The 13237-nt window shown below is 37.4% G+C and overlaps 1 protein-coding gene across 1 annotated transcript in view; it reads left to right on the forward strand.

Annotated features, from left to right (window-relative positions):
• PIK3CB (phosphatidylinositol-4,5-bisphosphate 3-kinase catalytic subunit beta) overlaps positions 1-13237 on the forward strand; it is a 107371-nt gene that overhangs the window by 9276 nt on the left and 84858 nt on the right. The window contains 4 exon segments of the mRNA XM_032265067.1: positions 3697-3920; positions 7994-8173; positions 9869-10039; positions 10925-11002. Of these exon segments, the coding sequence (XP_032120958.1) occupies positions 3697-3920; positions 7994-8173; positions 9869-10039; positions 10925-11002 (653 nt within the window).

The following is a 13237-nucleotide window of genomic DNA, read 5'->3' on the forward strand; positions in this document are numbered from 1 at the left end:
AAAAAAAAAAAAAAAAAGAAAAAAAAAAAAGAAAAGGCAAAGTTATGTGACAAAGCAATAAGAAAGTGAAAGACCTAATGCAGGATAATTTAATGCTAGCAAAGGATGGTTTGACAATTTTAGAAAGAGATTTGGCATAAAAAATGTCAAGATAACAGGATAAATGATTTCTTTTGACCTAGAAACAGCAGATGAGTTCCCAGATGCCGTTAAAAAAAAGATACCTGCCTGAACAGATTTTTGGTGTTTTGTTTTTGAGACAGCATCTTGCTCTGTTGCCCAGGCTGTATCCTTGCCCTCCTGAGCTCAAGTGATCCTTCCACTGCAGCCTTCAGAGTAGCTGGGACTACAGGCATGCACCACCATGCTGAGCTAATTTTTAATTTTTTGTAGAGATGAGGTCTCACTATGTTGCCCAGGTGGGTCTCGAACCCCTGACCTCAGGCAGTCCTCCTACTTCGGTCTCTGAAAATGTTGGGATTATAGGTGTGAGCGGCCTTGTCTGGACCTGAACAAGTTTTTAATGCAGATGAAAGTGCCTAATTCTGGTGAAAAAAAGCCACTAAGGTCATTTATTAGTAAAGAAGAGAAGCCAGCACTCGAATTTAAGGCAGGAAAGCTAACTACTGTTTTGTGCAAATGCAGACTATTTTGTGATACACCCTACTTATAAAGCTGCTAACCTCCAAACCTCGAAGGGAAAAAGAAACACCAGCTGCCAGTCTTTTGGTTGTACAACAAAAAGACCTGGACAGTGAGAACCCTTTTTCTGGATTGGTTCCATCAGTGTTCTGTTCTGAAGTCAGGAAGTACTTTGCCAGTAAGGGACTACCTTTTTTTTTTTTGAGATAGAGTCTCATTTTATCGCCCAGGCTGGAGTGCAGTGGTGCGATCTCGGCTCATTGCAACCTCCGCCTCCTGGGTTCAAGTGATTCTTCTGCCTTAACCTCCCAAGTAGCTGGGATTACAGGGACACACCACCATGTACAGCTAATTTTTGTGTTTTTAAAAGAGACATGGTTTCCCCATGTTGGCCAGGCTGGTCTTGAACTCCTGCCTGCAAGTGATCCCTCCGCCTTGGCCTCCCAAAGTGCTAGGATGACAGGAGGATTACAGGAGTGAGCCGCTGTGCCTGGCGTAGCAGAATGCCTTTTAAGGTTCTTTTGATATTGGATGATGCCTGTGGTCACTGAGAACCTCTGGAGTTCAGCACTGAAAGCATCAAAGTGGTCTACTTACCCCTAAATACAACGTCTCTAATTTAGCCTATCACGAGGTCATAAGGACCTTTAAAGCTCATTACTCATGGTACTCTATGGAAGAGAATCTGGATAGAACATCATGAAAGTCTGGAAGTATTACACCACTGAAGATGCCATCGTTGATATAGAAAAAATTGTGAAAGCTGTCAAACCCAAAACAGTAAATTCCTGCTGGAGAAAACTCTGTCCCAATACTGTACATGACTTACAGGATTTACAACAAAACCAACCAATCAAGGAAATTATGAAGTAGACTGGATATGGCATAAAAGGCAGTCATGATGGTGAAGAGTTTCAAGATAGAGATACTGGAGAAATCCAAGAGCTAATAAATACCATATGAGAGGAATTAACAGAAGACAACTTCATGGAGATGAGTGCTTCTGAACCAGTGCCAGATTATGAGGAAGAAGACATAGAAGAAACAAATGTGCTAGAAAACAAATTCACATGTAACAGTTTGGCAGAAGGCTTCTGATTATTCAAGAATGCTTTTGACTTCTTTTATAACATGGGGCCTTCTATGATACCAGCACTGAAACCAAAGCAAACAGTGGTAGGATTGGTACTATGTAGATAAACATTCGTACAGAAATGAAAAAACGAAGGAGTCAGAAATTATGATGTATATCTGTAAGGTTAGATACAGTATGCCTGTCTCTCCTGCCTCCCCTTCTACCTCCTTCACTCTCCTGCTTCTGCCACCCCTGAGACAGTAAGACCAACCTCTCCTCTTCCTCCTCAGCCTACTCAATATGAAGATGATGAGTATGAAGACCTTTATGATGATCCACTTCCACTTAATAAGTAGTAAATAAATATATTTTATCTTCTTTGTGATTTACTTAAAAACATTTTCTTTTTTTCTAATCAGAAGAGAGCTGGAGTAATTAACTTTTTCTTTAGGCCGGGCGCGGTGGCTCAAGCCTGTAATCCCAGCACTTTGGGAGGCCGAGGCGGGTGGATCATGAGGTCAAGAGATCGAGACCATCCTGGTCAACATGGTGAAACCCCGTCTCTACTAAAAATACAAAAAATTAGCTGGGCATGGTGGTGCATGCCTGTAATCCCAGCGACTCAGGAGGCTGAGGCAGGAGAATTGCCTGAACCCAGGAGGCGGAGGTTGCGGTGAGCCGAGATCGCGCCATTGCACTCCAGCCTGAGTAACGTGAGTGAAACTCCGTCTCAAAAAAAAAAAAAAAAAACAAAACATTTTCTTTAGCTTACTTTAGGAATATGGTGTATAACTTAGATAACATACAAAATTAAGTGTTAACTGACTTTATGTTTTTGGTAAGGCTTCTGGTCATCACTATGCTATTAGTGGTTAAGTTGTTCAGGAGTCAAAAGTTATATGTGGGCTGGGCATGGTGACTCACACCTGTACTCCCAGCATCTTGAGTGGCTGAGGTGGGAGGATTGCTTGAGCCCAGGAGTTCAAGACAGCTTGGACAATATAGCAAGACCTCATGTCTACTGAAAAATTTAAAAATCATCCAGACATAGTGACATGTGCCTGTGCCTGTAATTTCAGCTACTTGGGAGTTTGAGGTGGGAGGATTGTTTGAGCCCAGGAGATAGAGACTACAGTGAGCTGTGATCGCACCACTGCACTCCAGCCTGGGTAACAGGATGAGAGTCTCTCTCAATGAATGAATGAATTATTGGATGAATATGTTAATTTTCTCCTCTGTTGGGGGTTGGTGCCCCAACTCCCTGTTGTTTCAGAGTCAACCAAACAATAAAGAACAATTTTACCTTTATGGGATTTTTGACTAAGTAATACAACATATGATAACCATTTAAAAATCACAATGAACTGAGAATTCAATCTATAACATTTAAGTGTACTAAGTTTTCTTTGGTTTGTTTTTGGTATTTTAAAGATTTTATCTTTTAGAACAGTTTTAGGTTCACAGCAAAATTGAGAGGAAGATACAGAGATTTTCCATATGCTCTCTGCTCCTACGTATTGTAGCCATTCCCATAGTATACCAAGTTTTAGGTTAAATAATAACTTGATTCTTAGTTTTCTTTTAATATAGTATTGAAACTGTTTTTCAGATTCTTAGTCTTAGATATTTTACATGTGATTTATTAATACTTGGCTTATAGATAAAACTATGAATCTTTTATGTGTGGCTTTAAAATATGTATTGTGAATTACTTTGTAAAATTGATAAGCAAATTACATTTCTTGATGAGGTTTTGAGTTGTATTTTTTAAAAATACAGTTGTATGTTTGTCTTCTGTACAAGAGATTTATTGCTTTATCTGGCCTCTTTGATCTTTCATGGTATTTTCCTCCCTAGTTTGATCTGCTTGATAAAAGCCAAGCACCCAAGATCCAAGTTAAGTTTTTGTTGAATATACTTTGTATTCTTTTTTATTATTGTTAGCTACTGAAAATGACACCTTCAAAAAATGTTTTTAGGTCTCCATGAATTTGATGGCTTGAAGGATCCTGAAGTAAATGAATTTCGAAGGAAAATGCGCAAATTCAGCGAGGAAAAGATCCTGTCACTTGTGGGATTATCTTGGATGGACTGGCTAAAACAAACATATCCACCAGAGCATGAACCATCCATCCCTGAAAACTTAGAAGATAAACTTTATGGAGGAAAGCTCATTGTAGCTGTTCATTTTGAAAACTCCCAGGTAGGATTAATTTTTTTTTCTTCTTTTCTTTTCTTTTTTTTTAAATTGCTACCGCAAGTGTTTTATTTGGTAAGGATTATATTTTTTTAAGAAATATTTTGTAATAAATTTCTCATTTTTACCTGAATGCAGCTTCAGTTTTAGAAGTGTCTCTTGCTTACCTAGCAAACACTGTTATAAAGAACAATTTTAGATTTAAGATGGACATGTATTTAGGATTATGTATAATAGTCTAAAGCGATACTCTTCGCACCTTTTTTTTTTTTTTTTGATGCAGTGGAATGGTGATTTAGAATGGGATTGGTAAACTAGACTGTTTAATTGGTTTTTACAGTTTTAAAGGGACGTTTAAAAAAGAAAAATACCTCAAAGACTTGTAAAGGAATGTTTAAAAGAAGAAGAAAAAAGATTATAACAGAGACCACTATGATGTATGTTTGTTTGCCAAACCTGGTCCTTTACAGAACAAGTTTGCCAACTGCTGGTCTAGATAGTGTTCCTTATTGCAAATATTTTCTTCTCATGTGATTTTTCCCCCCATCTATAGAAATGAAAGGCCTAGCCGGGCGCGGTGGCTCAAGCCTGTAATCCTAGCACTTTGGGAGGCCGAGGCGGGTGGATCACGAGGTCAAGAGATCGAGACCATCCTGGTCAACATGGTGAAACCCCGTCTCTACTAAAAATACAAAACATTAGCTGGGCATGGTGGCGCGTGCTTGTAATCCCAGCTACTCAGGAAGTTGAGGCAGAATTGCCTGAACCCAGGAGGCAGAGGTTGCGGTGAGCCGAGATCGCGCCATTGCACTCCAACCTGGGTAACAAGAGTGAAACTCCGTCTCAAAAAAAAAAAAAAAGATATGAAAGGCCTAATCAAAATGGTCTCTTTGTTTCCATATTCTTAAATTTGCCTTCTGTGAATTAATTAATGATATGGAAGTAGGCATGATAATAGAGTCCATATACAGCCCATCCATTGCTGAATGTTCACAGCACTTATACAAACGAGATGATGCTGTTGCTGTTGTAGCAAATATAGTCATTCTAGCATCTAGGATCTGCCATTAGATTAAGGTAGAAACGCAAGGATTTTTTTTTTTTTTTTAAGACAAGTCTCACTCTTGCCCAGGGTGGAGTACAATGGCTCGATCTCAGCTCACTGCAACCTCCGTCCCCCCAGGCTCAAACAATTCTCCTGCCTCAGCCTCCTTAATAGCTGGGATTCCAGGTACACATCACCACACCTGGCTAATTTTTGTATTTTTAGTAGAGACGGGGTTTCGCCATGTTGGCCAGGCTGGTCTCGAACTCCTGACCTCAGATGTTCTACCCATCTCAGCCTCCCAAAGTGCAGGGATTACAGGCATGAGCTACTATGCCTGCTGGATGTTTTGTTTAGTTCTTGAATTACTGTGATAACCAGAGTAATGACAACAACCAGTTATGCAGGGTAAGTGCTGAACGACTTAGCAGTCATTCTGTGTTGAGCGCTTAATCCTGCATAATTCCTGGTACAGTATATTTTTCATATATTCTCCACTTCCCTCAACAACCCAACAAAGTGTTGTTGTCTTTACCCCATTTCATGGTGAAGAAGCTGAAAGGAAGAGAAGTTTAGTGTTTTGTGCCATCCTCATAGCTGGTCAGTGGTAGAGCCAGGATTTCATCCAGGTGTCTCTGGTTTTACCCAATTTTGCCTCCTTTTAGACAACATGTTAATAAGTATTTGTTAAGACAGATATGAAAATAAGAGTCTACCTTCAGGAATTTTCTCTAGACAGGAAAGTTTATCTAGGGAAAAGCACCATTTGTCATTATATCCTGAGATACGTTGAATCTAAAGTTCAATTTAAGTCAGGATTTGAGTATCATTAAAATGTCAGGGTCAAATTTACAGTACTGTTTAAGGATTTCTGCATGGTCAGGAGAGGTAGAATAGGGCAGTTTAGTGTTGAAAGGTGATGAGAATTTAACTTGAGAACACTGGGTTGGCCAGGTGAAGTGGCACACACCTGTAATTCCAGTACTTTAGGAGGCTGAACAGGGAGGATCTCTTGAACCCGGTAGTTCGAGACCAAGTTGGGCAACATGAGGGAACCCCATATGTACAAAAATTAGCTGGGCATGGTGCTGCACATCTGTAGTCCCAGCTACCCAGGAGGCTGAGGTGGGAGGATTGCTTGATCCCAGAAGGCAGAGGTTGCAGTGAGCCAAGCTTGCACCACTGCACTTCAGCCTGGGCGACAGTGATAAACAGTATTTCATGAAGTCATTGAAAGTGATGTTGAACAACTGCTTGAAATACGGGAAAACCGTTGGGATATAAGATCATTGGTGTCTTGTTGGGAGGTGAGATTGGGGAGGAAAGAGGAGACTTCTGAAAATGATTCCCAGCGTCCTAGCCTGAGTTCTTTGATGTGTGTGGCACCATCTTAGTCTGTTTGGGCTGCGCTGCTGTAACAGAGTACCATGCACTGGATGGCTTGTAAATAACATAAATTTATTTCTCACAATTCTAGGGTTTTTTTCGTTTTGTTTTGTTCTGAGACAGAGTCTTGCTTTGTCGTCCATGCTTCAGTGCAGTGGCATGATCTAGGCTCACTGAAACCACCTCTTTTCAGGTTCAATGGATTCCCCTGACTCAGCCTCTGAGTAGCTGAGACTATAGGTAGGGGCCACCACGCCCAGCTAATTTTTTGTATTTTTAGTAGAGGCAGGATTTCACCATGTTCATCAGGCTAGTCTTGAACTCCTGAGCTCAAGTGATCCACCCGCCTCAGCCTCCCAGGGTGCTGGAATTACAGATGTGAGCCACTGTGCCTGGCCTGTTTCTCACAATTCTGGAAGGTGGGAAGTGCAAGATCAAGGCACCAGTTCATTCCGTGTCTTATAAGGGATTGCTTTCTGGTGCATACATAACTGTCTTTTTGCCATGTCTTTACATGGCAGAAGAGGAGAGGAAGCTCTCTTGGGTCTCTCTCTTTTTTTTTTTTTTTTTTGAGACAAGTCTCGCTCTTGTTGCCCAGGCTGGAGTGCAATGGCACGATCTCAGCTCACCACAAGCCTGTGCCACCACGCCCAGCTAATTTTGTATTTTTAGTAGAGAGGAGGTTTCTCCATGTTGGTCAGGCTGGTCTTGAACTTCCAACCCCAAGTGATCCACCTGCGTCAGCCTCCCAAAATGCTGGGATTACAGGCGTGAGCTACCACACCCGGCCTGGGGTCTCTTTAAAAAAGTGCACTAATCTCATTCATGAGGGCCCTGCTCTTATGACTCAGTCACATCCGAAAGTTTTCGCTTCCAAATATGATCACATTAGAGGTTAGTTTTCTGTATATTGATTTGTAGGGGGAGACAGAAACATTCAGTCTATAGCAGGCATCAACTCATAAAAAACACAGCCAAACAAGTAGAATACTGGAAAAAGTAGATGTGAAATAGTAAGTTTAGGTTTTAAAGTTTGAATCTGGCGTTACGTCTTTAGTATATGATCATATAATGGGAAATTACCTTGCTAGATTATGAAAGGATTCAGGTGTTATCTGTCCCATTCAGTCTTATGATGAACAGATTTGGTAATGCTATATCAATTCCAAACTATATCTTCATTTTTCATTGATTAGAATTTCTATATGTTTCTATTTACATGTTTCCAAAATTGGACATAATTACTAATTTATGGTTTAATTAGTATAAGGTATGGCTCTCTTCTTACCAGTGAGAAATGTGTAAATTAAAAATATATATATACAAAATATAACTACAGGTTGTGTGACTTTTTAAAGAAGGATGTTCATTGGAAAATGCCTGATGCTAACCTTTAGTTAAATATTAATCTTACCTGTGGAAACTGTGCACTATGAATACAGTAAGATGACTTGCAAATGATCAGAAATCTTTATATTTCAGTAAACTTGTCTACATTCTAAATATATGTCCATATAAAATTTGTTAAGAATGTACCGATAGAAATGTTAATGTACATTTGTGCATACTATTACATGATGTTTATAATAGTGATTTTTTCAGCGTAAATATAACATTTACTTTTTTCCCCACCTCCTTCCCCCTTTAGGATGTGTTTAGCTTTCAAGTATCTCCTAATATGAATCCTATAAAAGTAAATGAATTGGCAATCCAAAAACGTTTGACTATTCATGGGAAGGAAGATGAAATTAGCCCCTATGATTATGTGTTGCAAGTCAGCGGGAGAGTAGAATATGTTTTTGGTGATCATCCACTAATTCAGTTCCAGGTATGTATATTATCTATGAATTTACCAGAGAAGTTCACAGGTATATATATATTTGTTATTTCTGATTTTAAAAATGTGTACCCATAGTGGAACAGTTGGAATAAAAAGAAAATTGTACAGTATTGACTAGTAAATATTCATAATAGTACTTACCTCTGAGATAATCATTGTTAACATTTTGGCATGTTTTTGTCACTTTCCTTTGCAGTTACATATATATTTTAACATAATGATGGTATGTACAAATGTGTGTATGTACATGTTTGTATTCTTTCTTTCTTTCTTTTTTTTTTTTTTTTTTTGGGAGACAGAGTGTTGCTCTGTCGTCTAGGCGGGAGTGCAGTGACACACAGTTTTGGCTCTCTGCAACCTGTATTTCCCAGGTTCAAGTGATTCTCATGACTCAGCCACCGAGTAGCTGGGATTACAGGTGTGTGCCATGATGCCCAGCTGCTTTTTGTGTTTTTAATGGAGACAGGGGTTTCACCATTTTGGCCAGGCTGGTCTCCAACTCCTGGCTTCAAGTGATCCGCCCACTTTGGCCTTTCCTAGTGTGAGATTTCAGGCATGAGCCACTGTGCCCAGCGCATTCAGCTGTTTTGATTGTTTTAGTTAGTTTTATAATTATTGTCTTATATCATTATGAATTTTTGACACTGTTCGTTAATAGATGCTTATTATTTTGTTATATGATATAAATGTGAAATATTCTGGGACTTGTTAATCAGTTTAAAAATTGATTAAATGGTCATCCATTGAATTATATAAAAACTTATTTGTGATTATTCATTAGCTAAGTAATGGAAAACTTTTCAATTTTAGTCTGAAATATTTGTGCATGGAATTTCCCATTCCCTTTTTTTTGTTACTTCCATGTATGGCAAGAATTTTGTAGGCATTAGGTTTGACCATTCTCAAAAGCCTTTCTTAATCATTTGGATATTTATTTTTATTTAATTAAGAATTATTTGAGAATAGTTTTGTACAGTACTGAATTGCCCCAGATTATTTTTGGAGTAGAGTGTAGTTTAAATATGCTATGGTGCAGTGCAGCACCCATCCCTCTATAAGGTATACTGTTTAAAGACGAGGTCCTTGGCTTTGCCTTCAAATAACATGAAGATGTTTTTGTTGAAATATCTTGAAGACTGAAAAATAGTCATTATGTAAGGCATATTATTATAAGTGCCCAGTTAGAGGTTAGTAGTTACAGAATTTTAGGAAAATCTTGTCGTTTCGTGATATTATTGTTGTTATTTAAACGAGGGATCTAGGCATGCCAAATATAAAGTGATGTGTTTTTGAGAACATGGAGCTGTAATTTATTAGTAGGTAATGTGATGTTACACATCTTCCCACGTTTCTGGTATGGCCCTTAATTTTTGTGATTTAGTACATACAAGGTCTAGGAGCAGGCCTGTAGTCCCAGGTACTCCAGAGGGTGCAGTGGGAGGATCAGTTGAGTCCAGGAGGTCGAGGTTGCAGTCAGCTGTGATCATGTCACTGCACTCCAGCCTGGGCAACAGAGTGAGACCCTGTCTCAAAAAAAAAAAAAAATTATATTCTTGTTATGCAGCTGTGGTTTAAGACATACTTTCACGGTGCATTTGATATGGTGTTGTTCAGCTTAATTTTATTCTATTGATTTAGGTGTTGGCTTGAAAATCAATACCTTCCTTTTTCTTGCCCCTATAGTATATCCGGAACTGTGTAATGAACAGGACGCTGCCCCATTTTATACTTGTGGAATGCTGCAAGATCAAGAAAATGTATGAACAGGAAATGATTGCCATAGAGGCTGCCATAAATAGAAATTCATCTAATCTTCCTCTTCCATTACCACCAAAGAAAACACGAATTATTTATGTAAGTTTTATTTCTGAACCTTTAGCAACCCCAAAAGGCATGTGATTGTGTTAGTTTACATAAGTTTCACACGTATTTCCTTTGCTCACTTCTCTTGTGAAATGAATGCATATTTGCCAAAAATCTATCATTTATTTAAAAATTATCTTTGTAGATATTATTTTTACTCAAGGTGCAATTAAATGTAAATATGCCATTTATATTTTTGGTGTTTTTTTTCTGCTAAAGAAAAATGCCATCAAATTTTGATTTAAATACAGGAGATTTTGATTTAAATACAGGACTTCAGTGAGTAATTGGAGACATTCTAGTAGAAAAGTTAGATGTGCAGAAATAATTGAATTAACCAGTATATTTCATTTCTATCAGCTTAACCATGATAGTGTTTTTGGTGTAATTTACCTGCTTTCTTAATACTGAATTATTTTAGTATTAAACATATGTGAAGGGCACTATTTTTTTTTGAGAATGTAATATATTTGTATAAAGCAAATCTTAAGCTTGTCTTTATTTGAACAGTTAACACTTTTTAGTCAGTTACTCAGTCATCACAAATGGTATATTTAACTGCTCCTTGCTGATGTTATTTCTGCATTAATGTAAATGTTCAACTTAATTTATACAAAGCTTTTATTACTATTTGTTAATGCTTTTAATTTAGTGATATCTCTTAGCATTAGTGGAATGCTGCGTATGTTTTGCCATGAAAGCCAAGTGTTAGAAGTTAGAATGTTTAATTTAGTATATATGACTTTCAGTTGTTACTTCAGAGCTCTATTTTCATAATTTTGCCAACAGACATTAGAACTGATGACGATTTCATTGCTAGCGTAGAATATTCATTTCTTTCATTAAAATAATTTGTATCTTTTTATTCTTTTATAGCATGTTTGGGAAAATAACAACCCTTTCCAAATTATCTTGGTTAAGGGAAATAAACTTAACACAGAGGAAACTGTAAAAGTGAGTACCCACTAAGATTTGGATTTACTATCTGCTCCAGTGTTTGAATGACTCACTGATATGCTCAAGAACGTCACATTGGAGTTTGAATTTTACCCATATTGATCAATTACATGATACAGAATATGGTAATTTATTATTAAGACTATTAAGAATTTTTATTTAAAAATTTTGTTTAAAAATTCAACAACTTTTGAATTGTTAGGGATCTACTGGAAAGATTGAGATTATTTTTCCAGTATATGTTACATATTTCTTCTGTATATTATATAGAAGAAATATATAATATAGATGGGTGAGACTCTGAAGAAAGTTGAGAGAAATAATTCAAAGGTACAGGATAGAGTTATCTTGGTTGAATAATTCTAGAGGTTTACTGTATAACATGAAGACTATAGTTAATAATATTGTATACAGTAAATTTGCTAGAAAAGTAGATTTTAGGCACTCTTGCCACTCCTCATTGAAAAAAGCAAAGGTAACTGTGTGTGATGATGGATATGTTAATTATATTTCAGCAAGTGATATTTAAGCCACAGCTATAAATCACATGTTTTTCTGCAAGCTTACTCTCCTCTCTCAGCCTTGCCTAGAGCTGCATTGAACCCCTCCTTCAGTCTTTTTTTTTTTTCCCCCATTTTAAACTTGCTGAGCACAGAGAACATCTAATACCATTTCCTGGAAGAAAATAGATTATTATGTTACGGACCACAAGTTGTTAGCACATGGGGATTTATTGCTCAATCCCACACAGTATAAAGCATTTATTTTCCCTATTTTGCTGGGTAGGAAATTAGGTGAATAATTTGTGTGATCCAAGAAAGAAATTTGATTTGTTTGAAATGTTTGTTGCTGTGAAGATATATTCAGGAGCCTCTTGCCAAAAAGTACCAATGACTTGCTTTTGTACATGGGCATTAAAGATTTTGGTGGAGAATAGAAGGGTGGTTACTACCTTTGGTTGTTAGACAAGTGGGTGAGGCTGTGAAGAAAGTTGAGAGAAGTAATTCAAAGGTAATTATCTTGATTGAATAATTCTGGAGCCCTAATATACAACATGAAGACTACAGTTAATAATAATGTATACAGGAAATTTGCCAGGAGAGTAGATTTTAGGTACTCTTCAAAAAAGAAAGGTAACTATGTCTGGTAATGGGTGTGTTAATTTACTTGCCTGTGTAGTAAGCACTTCACTCTATATTAAAACATCATGTTGTATACCTTAAATATATACAATTTTAGAAGAAGATTCTTTGAGTAGCTATCATTAAAATAAAGGCTTTACTTTAATATTTTCAGCTAGATTTTTCTTTTTAATGATTGTGTTTATGGCCAATTAACCTCTATTTTCTATTTTAGTGATAATCCTGTTTTTATCTTTTAATTTAAAATTTTCAATTGCAAAAGTATAACATGACTAATTTTTGCAACAAATAAAAAAATGCAAACAGGCTAGATGTGGTGGCTCACACCTGTAGTCCTAGCACTGGGAGGCCAAGGTGGGCAGATCACTTGAGTCCAGGAGTTTGAGACCAGCCTAGGCAACATAGTAAAACCCCAACTCTACAAAAAATACAAAACTTAGCTGGATGTGTTGTCCTATACTTGTAGTCCCAGCTATGAGGAAGGCTGAGGTGGTAGGATCGCTGGAGCCTGGGAAGTCGAGGCTGCCCTGAACTGAGATTGTGCCTCTGTATTCCACCCCGGAGACAGAGTGAGAACTAGTGTTCCCTCCCTGCCAAAAAAAAGAAAGGAGAAGAAAAAGTGCAAACATGATTAAGAAAAAAGGTGTACTGGTGTCTACTTACCATCATAAGGGATTCAAAGTTAACAAGCTTTGTGAATGTTTATATATATAAATCTATGATATGGGAATTAAATGGGTTTTGGTTGTGTTTATTTCTGTGATTTGTCAATTGGTTTGTTGACAAAAGGGATGATACTATATACATTGTTCTATAACTTGATTTATTCGCTTTATAATACATGTTGGACAGTCCTCTGGATTAGTAAACAGACTTCCTTCAGGTTTGTTTGTTTTTAACAAAATTTATTTAGAGACATTGTATTGCTATGTCACCCTTGGTAGTGCAGTGGCATGATCATAGCTCACTCCTGGTCTCAAGTGATCCTCCTACCTCAGCCTCCCAAGTAGCTAGGACTGCAGGTACACACCATCACTTATAGCAAATTTTTATTTTTATTTTTAGTTTTATAGAGATGGGATCTTGCTGT

This window comes from Sapajus apella, unplaced genomic scaffold (assembly GCF_009761245.1).
Source record: "Sapajus apella isolate SASKATOON/1434 unplaced genomic scaffold, GSC_monkey_1.0 scaffold4, whole genome shotgun sequence".
Taxonomy (NCBI): Eukaryota; Metazoa; Chordata; class Mammalia; order Primates; family Cebidae; genus Sapajus; species Sapajus apella.